This window comes from Chaetomium tenue (assembly GCF_020726465.1).
Source record: "Chaetomium tenue strain MPI-SDFR-AT-0079 chromosome Unknown F5144scaffold_5, whole genome shotgun sequence".
In the NCBI taxonomy this organism is placed as follows: Eukaryota; Fungi; Ascomycota; class Sordariomycetes; order Sordariales; family Chaetomiaceae; genus Chaetomium; species Chaetomium tenue.
In genome coordinates, this window is record NW_027117333.1 from 4,849,242 (window position 1) to 4,865,846 (window position 16,605).

The following is a 16,605-nucleotide window of genomic DNA, read 5'->3' on the forward strand; positions in this document are numbered from 1 at the left end:
TAGACCTTGAGCTAACCAGTTAAAGTACATGTACTCGAAGAGATGTTTAGCACGTTTAATGCGTCCCAAGCAAAAGCAGACCAAACTTTCGGGGATGCTATCCATTCACTCAAAGGCCGGAACCCCCGAGATAGTAATAGTTCCCGCACTTCCCGCAGCTCACCGAAGGTCAAGGAGTATACCTGTCACGGGCACAGCCCGTTCCATATACGGGTTAGGGTTGTAGTTAGTCAGGGTCAGGGTTGCAGGGCAGGACCCCTGGTAGTGGGGTCCTGCTAGTGTGATCTGTGCGCGGCCCACACAGACAGGGTTTTCCCTGGGCGCGCCGCGCCTCCTACATTCGGTTGCTCGTGCAACCACACAATATACCAGAGATCCCCTACCACGGCGATTCCACCCGTGATAATACCACTAACATCCTTGCTACCTTAATGACGGCGGAATAGTGCGTCGTGGAATCCATCGCATCGACCTACCCGCCATCCTCTCGGATCCCTATAACCGCTAGCTCGCTAAGTACGATACTATCGTAATGGCCCTACGTAAACTAGTGATCTAGCATCCCAATCACCATATCCAAACACATTCGATCCACCTTCTCTTTGTCCATCGCTCCCTCGTTAACCCCTTCTACGGCCCTCTCTACGACTTCCTCCAATTCGTCGTAAAAATCGCCTTGCTAAGTCGTCAATTCGTATAGCGGCCGCTTATCGTCGTCCCACATCTACGTGCGCTGCCAGACGTATAACAACGGCCGCCACACCGTCTTATACCGCTGCCACGTATCGTCTTCCAACCGGTTGTCGAACGGCTTCCTCGGCTTAACGTGGATCTCCTTCCTCGCAACCTCGAACAACGTAGCGGAACCCACTTTGCCGGGCACCGCTATGGCCCGCGCCCGGTCCAACACACGCTCGAGACTCTCCCACATTCCTATTCGTACCGCTTCCTACTCCCCGATCGGCCCTGCCGCCTCACGTAGCCGATCGGGAGACAGTCCTCGCAGATGCGCCGCCCACCCGATCCTCTCGAGCTATGGGTTTGGCTCCTTCTCATCCTCGGCCACCCGAATCCTCTCCTTCCCTGCCGCATTGAACAGTGCCGCCTGCTCCTAGTGCCTACTCCTAATTAACCTTTTCCACCAAATCCTCTCCCGGCCTCGGGTCCCCCGATCGCGGGCTCGACGGTTCGCTGGGCCGTCCCACCTCGAACCACCAGCTAGCCGCACGCGATGCGAAAAACCGCTGGCAACAAACGCCCGTAGTCCATGGCAGCTCGCGTTCCTACGTAGCCCTCTTCGCTACGTTCCCACCCTTGCGCTAATCGTTTTTTCACCCGTGCTCCTTCCGACAATGTCCTTGGATCCCTTGCGGTGTTCGGGTGATAAAACCACACTCATTACACCGTAATCCGTCTATCTTTAGCGGTTTGATAAACGGGATTACGTTGATAGTGGCCGGTGGGCGTTGAAACTCGCGTAAACTCGCTTGGTCGTGAAGAATCCCGGGGATATCTTTGACTCGCGTAGCGATTCTAGTCCGCTCTTGGGCACGGATCGACATGTGATGACTGCGTAAATGACTAGTCACCTCGTCTACGATACATGCAAAACAGCATGTTTTGCATATAACGAATGGGTATTCGGGTAGATAAAGAAACGAAACGATATCTATGGCTACGTACGACTCTGCGCTAAATTGTCGTAATTGCGCTGATCTGGATAGATAAATAGATGCATGGAATGTATTTCGCCCGGATGCGCTGATCTGAGCAGTAGCTGTTTGCGCTTTCGCCGACCCTTAGTTAGTTTCACTAAGTTTACGCTAGAGCTTCCATCTTTGGATTAGCTAAGTCCTAACTAGCATAGTAGTCCTTAATGTTTTTAAGAACCTCTTCCTTTAACCAATGTTGACAGCGGAAATGCGATTCGATGCTGTTACCGGGCTACACTACTGCTTTGCATTTGCGGCGAATAAGTATATAATGCTTCTCATTAAGTGCAAGAAAGCTCCTTACCCCCTATCTATCCCTATTCCCCTTCCTCCGCCTCTTGCCACCATCGCCACAACTGCACCACTACTCGACACATCTCGTTGCTCTCTATACCTCCCCACCGTACCTTACGTCCCATCCACCGAATTATCCCATCTATATCCTCCTCCTGAATATCCGCCCCTTGCCTCCGCATCCACTCGTATAACCGATCGCTTCCGGACTTACCCCTTACTCCCCATATCGATACCATCGTTCGTATGAATATACCCTCGTACTGGCACGCCCGCCCTTCTACTCGCCGAAACCCACCTCCTACTCCTCTCGTCTCGTACCGCTCGCACATCGCTTGCGGTACCCCACAATTAAAACAACACGAATATGCCTCCCAACGAACCACCCGCGTAATTCGCTCTACCATTTCCACTACCGCCTCCGCTTCCACCTCCTCGCAATTCTCTAACCTATGCGCTCGCCATACCTCCTTCGCCTCGCCTATCGCCCGGCACCACGGACAACCCGCCGACCACTCGTCTAATACCGACCGAAGTATCTCCACCTCTATACTTTCCTCCGCCTGCCGCCCCCTCTCGGCCTGCGCGTATCTCCGCCGCTGTGCCCGACCCCGGTATATCTCGGCTTCCCTCTCCATCTCCCCCTCCTCGCTATCCCCCTCCTCGCTATCCCCCTCCTCGCTATCCCTTTCCATCCCCCCCTCCCGCACCCGTTTCCCATTCACCTCGCTACCCATCTCCCCTAACCCCGCTACCTTCTCTTCCTCCGCTCCTTCCCTTTCTCCTATTCCCTCCTCCGCCGTCTGCCCCTCCCCCTCTTCCCACCCTACCCGCTGTCACGGTTATGGCCGCATGCAGCCGGCCGGCGGGGTACGCTGGCAGTACCCCGGTCCATCATTGCGTACGAACGCGCAGCCAATGAAGGAACAGTCCCGTTGCTCATAAAGGGCCGTGCCAAGGGAATGAGCAGGTGCTCATTCTGCTCGTTAAGGGAACTGTGAGCACCCTGAGCACCTTGTGCTCAGGATGCTCAGAGCTGAGGCCCTGAGCACTCTGAGCACCCTTAGATAGCTAGTATATAGCCACTCGTTCTGGAGAGCTCTGGGAGTTCTCCAGTTAGCAATCACAACTACAGTTCGCTACAAGCTCGCAAGCCTACTGTTGAGACAAGTCTATTGTTGTGCACCCTTTGGCTGCACCGAACCTAAGCATCCTTTGCAGAGATTACCTTCACCGAAGCTGAACCCTAACAGGATAGGATCCTGGAGTAGGTTCGTCACACCCGCCGCCCCTCGCACCGGTAACACGCCTCCTCCCCTTCCTCGCACCTCGTTCGGTCCTCCCGCCCGTCCATCTCTCTATCCAACACTACCCGTACACACTCCTTCGTCTCCGTAAACCCCCACATCGCCCGCTCCACCCCGCGGCTCTCCGCCTGCTCCGCCGTCTCCTCTACCGGCCTCCCGCGCCTATCGTACCGCACCGCCCGTACTATGATCGCCTCGCTCGCCTGCCCGTCCCGCCCCGCCCGCCCGCTCTCCTGCGCGTAATCCTGTAAACGCCGTACTATGCCAACGTGCACTACCGCCCGGATCCTCGGCGCGTCTACCCCTAGCCCCAACGCGTTCTTCGCCGTAAACACCTGCTGCCCGCCTTCGCGCAGCTGCCGTACGATCCCTCGCTTCGCCTCCGCGCTGCCGACATTCCGGTGATAGCACACCCCTTCCAACCGCTTCGCGTACTGCTCCGCCTTCTTAACCGTATCGCAATACACTACAATCCTACCCTGCTCCTCGCCGTACTGCGCCTTCTTCGCCTCCACTAACGCCGCTACTACCTCCTCCTCCTTCTCCTCTCGCCCGTCGTACCGCCGCACCTCGTACCGTACGTTCGCCCGCGTCGTCGCGCCCCGGAACCAACGCGCCCCCGCCCTCGCCGCCCCTCCCGCCCCCGGCAACCCGACTAACCGCCCGAACTCGGCCTCGTCTGCCGGTCGCAATGTGGCCGTCAAATACACCAACTGCGTCTCCGCCTTAACTAATCCGCGTAACCCTAATACCCGCGACCGCCACCCGCCCCCGGCCCTCGAATCCAATACCACGTGGCACTCGTCCACTACGATCCGGTCTAACCGGCCCATCGCCCGCTGCCGGTTAATGAAATGCCCGAAACTCTCCCCTACCGCCGCCTCCGGCGTTACCAATACCACCGACGCCCACTCGTACGGCCGCCGCCCGCTCCACTCTACACACTCGATCCCCAGCTCGTCGCACCGGTCCTTAATATCACCTCGCAACGATACTAGCGGTACCACCACCACCGTCAACCCCCCCACCGCCGCCGCGCACGCCGCCGGCAACATGAACAACATGCTTTTACCCCCTCCCGTGCCCATCACCACTACGATCGGGCTCTCTTGCCGCATGATCGCTCCTAACGCCGCCTCTTGTACGCCGCGGAACCCCGCCGACGGCCCCAATATCCGCCGTAACTCCGCCCCGACGTCCACCTGCCGCATCTTCTTCCATCGCCGCTCCTCCTCCTCCGTCGCCTGCCGCGCCACGTCCGCCAACCGCGACGGCCTCGCCCTGCCGCCGCCGCTCTCCTGTAACACCGAATCAAACATGCAAAACGCGTGCCACTCGCGGCTCACCCGCCGGAACCCGATGCGCCGCGCCTCCGTGCTGAACAACGACTCGTCCATCGAACGCCCGTAAATGCCCTCTCCGATCCGCGCCCCGTGCCCGCTCTGCCCGTGGAACGGGTCCCCGACCGCCCGCCCGCCTATATCTTGGCCCTCTTCATCCTCCCCCTCCGCCGTATCCGCGTGCTGGATAATGTCCATAATCGCCTTGTTCTTAATGTACCGCCGGTATATCGCCTTAACGCTGTGCCGCCACGATAAGATGCTCAACTTCTCGCCCATATACTGCGACGACACCTTGCCGATCTGACGGCTGATCCGGTCCGTATCCCATACGTCCGGCCGACACCATGTCGCCTGCCCCGCTTCCTCTTCTCTGTCCTCCCCTCCCTCTTCGTCGCCGCCTGCCGCGCCTGTCGACGACCCCGATCGTACCGGTAACCGTATCCCCCTCTTCTTCTTCCTCGTCCCCCGGCCTACCACTCTCCGCTTTCTCTTACCGCCCATCCCACCGCCCTCCTCCTTCATCTCCGGGAACGCCCACGCCTCGTCGGCCCGCGGCTCCCAAATGTATGGGCTACTCCAAATCGCCGCGCCCTCGCTCGCCCTCTGCACCACCATCCGCCAAAACGGTATCGCCAACCATACGTAATACACCGCTAGCTCGCCCACCTCCCGCGGCAAATACCGGTGAATCACCTTGGCCTTAGCGCTCATCCCCATCGTTTTGCTGTACATAGTTACGAACACCACCGCCCCGTCCTCGATGAACAACCCGCGCACGTCCCCGTCCGCCCCGTTCTTGTACTGCACCGTCACCAACTCGGTCCCGCGCGCCGGCTGCCCGCCGCTTATATGCATTAGCACCAACAACTGCTCCCGGAACGCTTTAATCGCTTTAGCATACTCATACACCCGCTCCATCCGCCACCGCGGCCTCTCGCCCGCGCCCTCGGCCGCTCTAAAAAACTCGCCTTGCAGCCGCGCCTCGTCGGTTACCCGCCCGGCTAACCACGTCTTCCCATCCACGCCGCCGAACGCTGCCTCGTTCCACCGGTCCTCTACAAAACTCCACCCCGTCCTCGTCTCGGCCGCGTTGTCCACCAACCGGTCCCACTGGATCGCTGGCCACGCTGTCGCCCCGGCCACCGCTTCGCCCTCCTCGTCCACGTCTAACAACAATACGGACCGCCGCAACTGCGCCCGCGCCGAATGCAACAACCCGTGGATCATCGCCCGCAACGACGCCATGCTGAACTGTACGTGGCCCAATAATAACTCGTCCCCGTGCCAATCCACCACCCCGTCCGCGTTCGTGTTCGCCCGGATCGCCTTACCGTACGCCCGCAATCGCAACACCGAATCCATTGGCGACGGCCGCCCGTCGAACGCGATGATCGTCATAAACCGCTGCACCATCTCCCGCACCCGGCCGAAATGGCTCCGCGCCCGCCGCCGCGCCTCCGCCTCGCTCTCGCCCGTCGCCTGCCGCCGCCGCCGGATCTCGTGCTCGCGCGCCCGTTTGGCCTTGTACAACACCAGCATACGCGCCACCGTCACCACCGCCGACAACACCGACGTGTATGACAATGCGCTCCGCCATCCCTACTCCGGCTGGATCCCCAATATAGCCAACCCGCTGTACAACGCGTTCTGGTACTCGTTATCGCCCACGTCGTGGTCCAACAATGCGATGAAAAAGTCCAATACGTAGCCCTCGAGCTCGCCCGTATCGGGGTCCTCCTCGCTCCTCGTTATAGTATACGCCGCCGTATATACCTGGTCGAATGTCCTGGCCTGCTGGGCGGTGAAATGGTACGCCGGCCGTTGATCGCGGATACTGGCTTGTAGCTCCTGGCCGTCTCCCCCTACTCCGTTGTATCCGTCGTCCTCCTCTCCCTCCTCTCCCTGGTCCTCGTCTCCCTCATCGACCGGCTCTAAACGCCACGTCCGCCATATATACGCCATCAGCGATTTCCACGACTCGCTGTACTTGGCCATCGTTGTGCCCTTCTGGGCCGCGTTGAACGGCTTCTCGTTCGTCTCGCCGCCAACCTCCCGCCGCTCGATGTAATTCACTGCCGCCGACCCGACCACCTCGACCTGCGATGCCTTCTGCGCCCGCCAAATCACCCTTTCCACGGCCAACAATACGATGGCCAACGCGGTTTCGCTGCGGGCCCTGTCATCTCTGTCCCTATCCCCGCCCTCCTCTCCATCCTCTTCATCCTCTCCGTCCCCCTCCCCGTTCCCTTCCTCCACTTCTTCCTCCTTCTCCGCCGCCGCGGGCCGCCGCGTAGTCGTTACCAACCACTCGCGGTCGAAACCGCGCAGATGCCGCGGCCAACCCGTCCGCCGTAGCCACTTATTGGCCGACAACCTCGATTGGTCGCTGATCAGTGCCGCTGCCGCCTCGTCCTCCTCCTTGATGGCCCACGCCGCCGCCTCGTCCTCCTCCTTGATGGCCCACGCCGCCGCCTCGAGCTCGGCCCGGATGGCGGCTTGGAAATCGGCCGCCTCTCCCCGGCTCCCGCTTGCGGCCGCGTTGGCTGGTATCGTCACCTCGAACAACCGCTGCAACGCGCCGGCCTACCCGAACCGCTGGCAATACACCCCATCCACCCATACCTCGCCTAACCCGCCTGCTGGGTGGGCCCCGGGCTTGCCGCCGCGGCCTCTGGGATTCGCCCAACCGTGCTCTAACCGGCAATGCTTCTGGATATGCTTCCTCCTACGCCGAATATACCCGCACTCGATACACTTCTTGCCATCGCTCCACACGGGTAATCCGTCAATTGCTGGTACCACCTTGTCGGGAAATGGGATATTATTCGTATCGGCGGCCAACGAACCGGCGTCCTGTAACGCCAATGCCTCGGCCACGATCCGCTGGCGAACCTGTACGGCCAAATGTCGGTGCCGCGAATTGACATGCGATGCAACCGACCGGGCCGTCACCACGCTTCCATGCTCGGGGCAAACTGCCGTGCAAAATGTGGGCAATAGCGTGAAGATCTCGCTGAACGTTACCATGGTTTGTCGCCTGCTTTTCCCCTGTACCGCTCTCTGCTCTCTTCTCTCCTGCCTTGCTGTATGTTCTTGCCTCGCTGGTGCTGCTCTGGCTACACCATGGTTAAACAAACTTTTTCAAAACATCTAATTTACCTGTGATTGATTCCTGCTCTAGGCGACTGCTCTTTTCACTTTAACCGCCACAACACGAACTCTTTGCTTGCTCCTCGACAAAGCTCGTTTGCGAACTGCAAATGGTACTCTACGGCTGGATCCGCCGTATTCTAGGCATCACATACATACTATAACTACCACCTTTGACTATTTTGTTGGGGAAACTCTCTACGAACACAACTCCCAACTGCTTCAACGAACGCGACCCCCTAATCTTGCGGCGTTCTTCTCCTTGATGGCCCGCGCCGCCGCTACGAAGAGCGGCTGAGTAAGCCAAGAGACGGCGTTCTCATCGTCATGGTACCGCGGGAGGTCCTCTCCTTGGTCCATGAAATAGTCGTCGATCTCCTCGAGGAGCTCTTCCTTGTAGGCGGCAACTCCACAGGTCCAAAATCCGACGACGCCGTCATAGAGAAAATTTCGGTCGTAGCTGCATGCGCCATCCCGGCGCTCTATCCACGGGCCCCCCCCGCCCTGGTCTTCCCACCTTGAGCAGAAGTCCTTCGGCAGGTGGCACACATAGCATCCCCCTGCAGGTTCGTAATCCCTTCCGTACAGCAGGTCTCCCATGTCCTCGCGGACCTTTTGTGCGCCTCCGCGGTGACACTGCCGGAGCGCATGGCGGATCTGGCCCTCACCAAGACCACGCCCAGCACAGAAGGAACACCTTCCACGTAGCCAGTCCAGTGCCCCTCTCCAGTTCTCCACTTCCGGTCCATTGTCCCACGCTAGCTCGGGTGATCCCGCCGTCGCCGCTTCGGGTGACCGTCGTTGCTCCAGCCGCCAGTCGAACGCCAAGATCAATAGGTCGAGTGCGTGCAACTGCCGCGGCGACCAGTACCCGTCGGTCGATCGTACTCGCTGCTCAAACCAGCCCTTTGCCTCCTTCTCGCTGCCCAGGTCTACGCCAGAATGATCGAGAACCAGCCTCGTTAAGACCTTCCCTAGGATCTGGTCGTCGTATGCGAGCAATGCCGCCATCATTCTGCGCACGACCGGCCGATTCCCGCAGAAGCCGTCGCGTCCTTGGGCGGAATCGTACTGCGCAGCGAGTCGGGCGCGGTCTTCGGGCTGGCGACTCGCTGCCTCTTCGAGTTGAAACTGCATCCGCATCTCATCGCAGACGACCCAGCCATGCCCACATATTGCACAAGCACCCCTCCAGCCATAGTATCGGGGGATGCTAAGCCCCTCTAGCCACCGAAGGAGGCGCCTCGCAGTTTCGCTGGTCTCCCATCTTCCACAGTCTTCTAGTCCGTGGTCGGGCTCTCGCTGCCCCGTAGTCGCGAAGCATAGCTCGCAGCCGACGAACCTCCATTCCTCAGTGCGCTTATGGATCTTGCCTAGCCGACGGGTTGTCTGGTACGACGGATGCGGTGGGGAGTCTGCTTCTCCGGTACGCTTTCCGCCATGCTCCGCCGTGATGACGAGCTTGGTATCCTTCGAGTTGATGGAATGAACGATGGGCAGCTTCCCCGCCAGGTACGCTACGATTCTCCTCCGCTCCTCTGCCTCTTCAACAGCCGCAGCCGCATTGAGGCGGCCAAAAAGAGGTTCGTCCGCACGAGCGCTCACGGGACGTGTTGGCGGCGGCGGCGGCGATGGGTCTGCAAGGCGCGTCCGCTTGCTCTGAGCGGCGCCTTGCTCGGGCCCAGCGGGCCTCTTGCGGTCGCCGCGGTCGCCGCTAGAACGGGGGGGAAGTCCCGGTGCCGGTGCTGGTGCCAAACGCCGCTTCTCGCCGCGGACCGGGGCGACAATGGGGGTGTGGGGAACAGCTGGCGTGAGCTCGTACGAGTGGGCATTCCGTCCTCCTGCTAATGGTCCCCGTTCGCAATCGTCAATGCCGGCCCCGCCCGCTCCGGTCCCGGTCTTCGGCGCAGCGGGGGGAGCGACCGTGCTGGGGAGGTGTAGGAATTCATGCCACCGGCTCGATACCCAGACATATCGCCCGAGGAGTTGGGGTTGTAGCTGCGCTGGGAAAGCTCCGTCGAGCCCGTATGACCTTGCCCTCTGCAACGGGCGATGGCCGGTCTGCCAAGCGAAGGCGACATTGCGATCCGCCGCATCCGTCAGGTCATCGAACCGGTTGAACGGCTTGAAGACCTCGCGGACATGCTTTTCCGAGATGCCGACGGACAGTTGTCGGAGCATCTGTAGCGTGATGCCTTTCCCCCAGGCCTGTGCGGAGAATCGTTTGATGACGTTGGTGAGATGCCCCGTCGTCCATGCTTCGCTGTCGTCGGACGCCTTCGCGCGGAAAAGATACGTCGAGCACCCCCGCAAGCCAGGCCTCTGTTCCCGCATCAGCATGTCGACGACAGGGCGGATATAGACCAGGTATTTGAAGATGAGATGGCCTGGCTGAACAGGAAGGAATCGAGCGACATAGAACTCCCTGTTTGTTGATCGCTTGGCCTTGTGGCTCCGCGTCAGGTACATCACGCTTCCGCCGTAGACGAAGATGCCGCGGTCGGCTGACATGGCGTTCTCGCACCGTAAATGGAGGAGGTCAGGTGCCCGCGGCTGGCCGCCGCACGCCACCAACATCAGCAGTGCGATTACCTCGCGGAACGCCGTTTCCTTCCGCACATAGGTCTGCACTTCGCGCTAGTTCCATCTGCCATTCTTCGAGAGGCTGTTCAACTGGCTCGTACAGGCCTTGAATGACAGCCGCAGGTAGGCCTCCCCGAGGCCGTTCTCTGGATGCGCCACGAAGGAATAGCCGTGCTGCCCGTTCGTCAGGCTATCCTTGATCGGCCCCAGATCCACGTCGGGCTTCCAGTGGTACATGAGCTCATCGCACAGCCTCTCGGCCTCGTCGAGGACCACGTCCACAAAGGCTCGGAACTGGGCCATTGTAATGGTCAGGCGATCATCGTATGCGACGGACTGGCCGTCGTCGCTCCACCGGAGGAGGAACGAAGGCGGATCCGAGGCCGCCGTCGCCCTTCCATAGGCCATGAGAGAGACGAGTTCTTCGAAGGGAGACTGCGCGCCCAGCACAGCATATCTCTGTCTGACGGCCTGGAGCTTGGCGATCTGATCCCTGCGTGGGCGCTGGGGTATGGCGAGAAGGGGATACTCCCTGGCGGGCAGGGCATACTCGAGGAATAGCAGGCGTTGAACATAAATCAATCCGGCCAGGTGTGACGTATACGACTTTGCCCGTAGGAAGCTGTTGCAGTCCGGCGAGAACCCGAGGATCCCGCTGAAGTAAACGAGCAGGGTCGACGCTGGCCGGCCGTCGGTGACCTCCTCCTTGCAGAATTCCAAGATGAGTCCGAAAAGCAACTCGAGCAGCTCGACTGCCTGAGTTCCGAGCCCAAGCCCATACCCGGTCGGCGTCATAGCCGCTTCCGCTTCCACTTCTCCGTCTCTGCCATCGTCCTCGCCGTCCTCGCCGTCCTCGCCGTCCTCGCCGTCCTCGCCGTCTTCGCATTCGTCACCACCCTCCACCGCACATTCCTCCCCGTCGTCCTCGTAAATCGTCCCCGCGTCCGAAAGATCGTCGTCCTCGGAAAGCTCCGCCCGGTCGCCGTCGCCACGACCGACGGAGTCCTGGGCTGTACGCGACATCCCAGGTCTCTGTGCCTGCCCCCAGTAGCCCGGGGTAAGGGCATCATGTTGCTCCCACGCCTCGTGGTTCCAGATGGCCTCGACGAGATCCAGTTGCGCCTTTTTGAACCGGATCCCCGCCGCCCTCCTACAGACCTGTACTGGCATTCGAAAGGCGCGAAACACCATGGCAAGAAAGCGCTTGAGCAGCGCGTAATATTTCATCCTGCTGGATGGCCGGCTGACAAAGGCGAAAGGCTTAGAGTAGGTCGCATTCGGTCGCAGGCTCCGGAGCCAGCCGAGCAGGTTCCTGCTTGTCGTCCGCGCGGTGTGTTCGCACCGTTCCATGACACTCATCGCGGCCATGCAGAGGACCGCGATCTTCTGCTCGTCGTCGGCCGAGATCACGACATCCCGGTCCAGCCGCGCTCGGCCGTCTCCAGTCCCAGCCCGCCCAAGCAGCAGAGGTTGCGCGGAAGGGAGCCTCGACGGCATCTCCGCGAGGGACCTCAGGAGTACCCGGTGGGCGTTCCGGTACGTAACCTCCCATCCCGTCCGCTCAAGCCAGGGGCGGAGCTCCGGGTAGGCTGGTTTCGCATGGAGCGTGGCCATCGCCCTCTCGTTTGCGATGCTCTGGTTGTGCTGCCGTTCTCGACGGTACAGGTCGCCCAGGTGATTAAAGGCCTCCTGGTCCCCTACCAGACGCGTCTCGTTGCCGTCCTCGCAGACCACCCAGTACCGTCCCTCCGGAGGATTGCGTATCCAGGCCTGCAGGTACACGGGCAGGAACATGGCAAGCGGTCTGGCGCCCGGCGGTTCTCCCGCCCGCTTATGGCGATTGGCAACATGACGAGATGTGTTTTGCTTACTGATCGTCCGGTACTCGCAGGACTTGCAGGCGAAGCCTTCGTGCTTCCGTAGATACGGATCCGGTCGGGATCGATCTGGGCGGAGAGGGGCATCCGGAGGATTTTGCAAGGGCGGCGCCCGGCACCGCAGCAGGCGTGTGAGACGGCTCCGCAGGTCGTTTGGTACATCGTGTTTCCGCTTGAGGTGGTTGCTCACCTGCTCGGTCTTTGGGGAAAGGCCGATGAGACATTCCGGACGGGCGCAGACGAGAACGTGGGCCACGGGGTCAATAACGAGTTGCAACAAACGTAGAAGTTCTCCTTCGTCCATAGTCGCGCCGTGCGTCATTCAAGCCCCACGGGTACACGGGTCCGACGGTCGGTTTGTGGGTTCAGATGTCTTTTTTTTCTTTCTTTCCAAGGAGGAGGGAGAGTGTTCGATGATTCAAGTCTAGTTGGTTGGGGCCCGGGCTCGGGACCGATTTGTTTTTCAGGAGTAGTAGGTACAGTAAGTAGTAAGCTATTGCGGGACAGCACACGGGCCGGATTCTACTTTTCGTGTATCAGGGGGGGTGTCTACTGTGGACTAGGGGGTTACAGTAAAGGGGGGAGCAGGGGGGAGCAGGGGGGTTGGGTGGCCCCCCCATGAATGGGGACCCCACAAATGGTGTATTAGGAGCAGGAGCGGAAGCGGGGAAGCGGGGAGCGGAGAAGCGAGAGGAGACGGACCCACAAATGATGTATCAGGAGCTGATACGTCTGGGTGTTGGTACAGTAAACCTACCTACCTAGTTGTATTTGGAACGAGAAGACGAGGTAGCCGAGAAGATAAGGACGATGAGCGAGAGGGAGGGGCGCGAGGCAGCGCGAGGGATGTTTGGGATTATAGGGGCCAAGGTGCGCCGGTTCATAACGCTGGTGTCGGACGAGCCGGGGGCGCAACCCACGCCGATGGATTGGATACTCGACACGCGGTCATACAGGATGCGTGTGACGAGCGAGCGAGGAATAGAGGCACAAAGGCTCAAATGATCCCACTCAATTACGTGAATCTAAAGCTAAAGAGAAGAAAAGAAAAGGATTAAGATATAGGATTCGCACAACTGTGGGAAAACACAGGTGGGAGGCGCACAGACCACCACTCGGGTTGCGGCCAGGGTTAGGGTTAGAACCTGCCGTCACATCCCCCGGGTCCAAAAAAGCTCGCCTCGAGCTTTCCCACTACCGGATTGTAATCGTTCTCCCCAGTTAAACCTTCTTCCGTTGTAACCGTCGCGCCGTCCGTGGTAACGCAGATCTAACAACCGGCTGGTCATCGTCCGGGTGCTCCACATCGTCGAAACGATCCTCAGCCGCAGCCAGCAACCATTCGGTTAAACGCATTGGGGGACCCGCCTGGTCCGGGTTATCATCGTGGTAGCGTTGTAGGGCCGCTGGTGCGTTCTTGAAGTCCGATGCTGGGTACCATTCGGGATCCGGGTCCCATCCGCGCCACTCTGCTTGATATTGTAGCTTGCCGTACCGCAGACGGCTAGCCAGGATCCTCTCGACCTCCCATTCCTCGGCACCCGTACCAGTCTCGTCTTCGCCCGGTGGGTTCTCTGCAGCCTGGCCGGGCAATGGGTTATTCGGGTAACGCCTCAATCGGTCGGCTGTGAACACTGTCGATCCCTTCCATGTCTCGGGGACCTCCAGCTGGTAGGCGCCCTCGGCCGTCCTCCCGATCACTCGGTAGTGCTGCTGCGTAATCGGGTAAGATAGCTTGTCGCTCGGCCGGTCGGTGAGTTCGTTTTTCTTGATGATCACGACGCGGTCGTCGACATCAAAGTCTGGCTCGCGGCGATGGCGATTCGCTTGTTCCGTTTGCCTGGCTTGGGCCTTCTGGATCATCTCGCGGGCGTAGTCGACGTAGCCCTGGATGCAACGTGCCGTATCCTGGGCTTGTTCCCGAGCCGATTGGTCGGCGTTGGTGTGGTCGGCGAAGCTCTGAGTCCGAGCCTCCCAGTCGAACGGCATCGGCATCGGGAAGCCGAACAGTGCCTCGTGTGGTTGTATCCCGGTACTGTCGTGCGGTAGGCCCATCTGGGCTGCATCGAGAGCGGGTATCGCCCGCGACCAGTTGTCCTGATAATGGCCCACATACGGTCGTAATCGCTGGTCGATATACTGGTTCAGGTTCTCGACCTGACCAGCGGTCTGGGAGTGACCCGCCGTAGCCAATTTCCAGTCAATTCCGAGGATACGGGAGAGCTCATCCGTAAAAGCGGCCCTGAACTGGGGTCCGCGATCACTGATGACCTCCTGCGGTAAGCCGAAGATCCTGTATGGCCCCTCGTAGTACATCCGGGCCGCATCGCGTGCAGTGGCGTCCTTCTTGCATGGGACGGTCCATGATGCCTTCGTCAAACGGTCAATCATGACCAACGCGTTATCGTATCCGTACTTGTCGAGGGGCATCGACTTGAAGTCCACAACCAGGCATTGCCAGCCACGCTGTGGGGCCGGGATCGGCTTCAACAGTCCTGGGGTCTTGTCGCGGGGATACTTCGAAGACCTACAGGGCATACAGTTGTCGACGAAGGTCTCAATGTCGCCCGTCATCCGGGGCCACCAGTACCTCGCCTTGACCAGCTTCTTGGTCTTGTTCCGGCCCGGGTGGGCGGTCGTCAGTCGGCAGTGAGCTTCCTGGATCACCCGGGTTCGAAGGCTGGTTGGTACGACTAGTTTCCCTGCGTGGAGTAATAGGCGGTCACCAAACAAGCTGAAATCGCTCTCCTCGACTCGAGCCTGCTGGCGATATTCCTCGAGCTCGGGTGTAGTACGGTTGGCGTTTAGGAGGTCGTCTACCAGTTGGAACCCAGAGCCTTGTGGGGGTGAGACATCCTCGTCGAGTGCCAGGACTGTGGCTACGGCTGTAATGCTCCGGTCTGCCTCACGGCCAGGGCGAGCAGTCGTAAAGATTTGCATCGTACGGTATGCCTCGCGCTTCGCCTTCTGCGTCGTGGTGTCTTCAGTCTTTCTGGATAACGAATCGGCCGCTGCGTTCTCGCTACCCGGGCGGTACGTGATCTGGAAGTGGTATTGGGCCATCAACTCTGCCCAGCCCGCCTGTCGGATATTGAGTAGCCGCTTAGTGCTAAAGTACTTCAATGCCTCGTGGTCAGAGATGATTAGGAAAGGCTCTTCGGTCTGCAGACCGATCAGCTCTGCCCGCCAGTACTGTAGTGCTCGGATCACCGCTAACAGCTCCTTGTCGTGGATGTGGTAGTTGTGTTCAGCCCCGCGCAGGGCTTCGGAAAAGTAAGCAATTGGGTGCCACTGGCCGTCCTCTTGCAGCTGGGACATCACGCCGGCGATTACACCCTGCGACGCATCCGTCTCAACCCGGGTTGGCTTTCCGTGATGGAAATGGCTCAAAACGGGAGCGGTTAGGAGCCGCTGCTTCAGCTCTTCGAACGCACGTGTCACGGGCACAGCCCGTTCCATATACGGGTTAGGGTTGTAGTTAGTCAGGGTCAGGGTTGCAGGGCAGGACCCCTGGTAGTGGGGTCCTGCTAGTGTGGTCTGTGCGCGGCCCACACAGACAGGGTTTTCCCTGGGCGCGCCGCGCCTCCTACATTCGGTTGCTCGTGCAACCACACAATATACCAGAGATCCCCTACCACGGCGATTCCACCCGTGATAGCACGTCGACAATCGGCTGTCCAGGCGAACGGGGCCTCCTTTTTCGTCAGGTTGATCAACGGGCGGGCGACCCGTCCATACTCGCGGACAAACCGACGGTAGAAGTTGCAGAAGCCGAGGAAGGATTGAACACCTTTGATGGTCGTCGGCGTCTCCCAGCGCTCCACAGCGTCCAGCTTCTTTGGATCGGGGGCAATGCCGTCAGTCCCAACAATGAAGCCTAGGAACTTGGTCTTGACAACGTTGAACTCGGACTTCTTGATGTCGGCTTGCAGGCCGGCTTCACGTAATCGTTGTAGGACCTTCTGCACATGTTCTTCATGATCTTTCTGGTTCTCGGAAAAGATCAGGATATCGTCGATATACGCGCTACAGAAATCGTCCAGGTAGCCCATCAGCGTATTGTTGATAAATCGCTGGAAAGTGGCTGGGCCGTTGGTCAACCCAAACGGTAGCACCTTGAACCGGTAGGCGCCGTACCTTGTCCGGAAGGTAGTCAAATCCACGCTGTCCGGGCTCATCCGGATTCGATGAAACGCTTGGCGGATGTCGATCTTCTTAGGGTTAGGGTTAGGGTTAGGGTTAGGGTTAGGGTTAGGGTTAGGGTTAGGGTTAGGGTTAGGGTTAGGGTTAGGGTTAGGGTTAGGGTTAGGGTTAGGGTTAGGGTTAGGGTTAGGGTTGG

At 59.7% G+C, this 16,605-nt stretch overlaps 7 protein-coding genes across 7 annotated transcripts; 1 reads left to right on the forward strand and 6 right to left on the reverse strand.

The window, feature by feature from the left end:
- Positions 1-1,331: 1,331 nt before the first annotated feature.
- Positions 1,332-1,658, reverse strand: F5144DRAFT_492318 (uncharacterized protein; the record flags this gene model as incomplete). The annotated part of the gene is made up of 1 exon (XM_066785911.1): positions 1,332-1,658. A coding segment is annotated over one exon (327 nt), but the record flags the coding sequence as incomplete, so codon positions are not given.
- A 2,221-nt stretch (positions 1,659-3,879) lies between these two features.
- F5144DRAFT_493806 (P-loop containing nucleoside triphosphate hydrolase protein) lies at positions 3,880-5,271 on the reverse strand (the record flags this gene model as incomplete). The annotated part of the gene is made up of 2 exons (XM_066785999.1): positions 3,880-5,054; positions 5,163-5,271. Coding segments are annotated over 2 exons (1,284 nt in total), but the record flags the coding sequence as incomplete, so codon positions are not given.
- Positions 5,272-5,406: 135 nt separating this feature from the next.
- F5144DRAFT_474603 (uncharacterized protein) lies at positions 5,407-6,069 on the reverse strand (the record flags this gene model as incomplete). Its single annotated transcript, XM_066785023.1, has 1 exon — positions 5,407-6,069. A coding segment is annotated over one exon (663 nt), but the record flags the coding sequence as incomplete, so codon positions are not given.
- Positions 6,070-6,255: 186 nt separating this feature from the next.
- On the reverse strand, positions 6,256-7,683 carry F5144DRAFT_594835 (uncharacterized protein; the record flags this gene model as incomplete). The annotated part of the gene is made up of 5 exons (XM_066790627.1): positions 6,256-6,429; positions 6,523-7,239; positions 7,279-7,381; positions 7,412-7,548; positions 7,582-7,683. The coding sequence occupies 5 exons, from the start codon at positions 7,681-7,683 to the stop codon at positions 6,256-6,258; spliced, it is 1,233 nt and encodes a 410-aa protein (XP_066642338.1).
- Positions 7,684-7,753: 70 nt separating this feature from the next.
- On the reverse strand, positions 7,754-10,546 carry F5144DRAFT_329383 (uncharacterized protein). Its single transcript, XM_066784126.1, has one exon. It carries the CDS (start codon positions 10,381-10,383, stop codon positions 8,029-8,031), a length of 2,355 nt encoding a protein of 784 aa, XP_066642339.1. The 5' UTR covers positions 10,384-10,546; the 3' UTR covers positions 7,754-8,028.
- Positions 10,547-10,908: 362 nt separating this feature from the next.
- F5144DRAFT_580607 (uncharacterized protein) lies at positions 10,909-12,588 on the reverse strand (the record flags this gene model as incomplete). Its single annotated transcript, XM_066789386.1, has 1 exon — positions 10,909-12,588. A coding segment is annotated over one exon (1,680 nt), but the record flags the coding sequence as incomplete, so codon positions are not given.
- Positions 12,589-12,972: 384 nt separating this feature from the next.
- F5144DRAFT_580609 (uncharacterized protein) lies at positions 12,973-13,287 on the forward strand. The gene has a single exon (XM_066789387.1). The coding sequence runs from the start codon at positions 13,077-13,079 to the stop codon at positions 13,269-13,271; it is 195 nt and encodes a 64-aa protein (XP_066642341.1). The 5' UTR covers positions 12,973-13,076; the 3' UTR covers positions 13,272-13,287.
- Positions 13,288-16,605: the final 3,318 nt, after the last annotated feature.

What these genes read in the sequence shown, in the direction of transcription:
- F5144DRAFT_329383 (XM_066784126.1), bottom strand. Translation starts at nt 10,383, where the DNA reads ATGTTGGTGGCGTGCGGCGGCCAGCCGCGGGCACCTGACCTCCTCCAT.
- F5144DRAFT_580609 (XM_066789387.1), top strand. Translation starts at nt 13,077, where the DNA reads ATGAGCGAGAGGGAGGGGCGCGAGGCAGCGCGAGGGATGTTTGGGATT.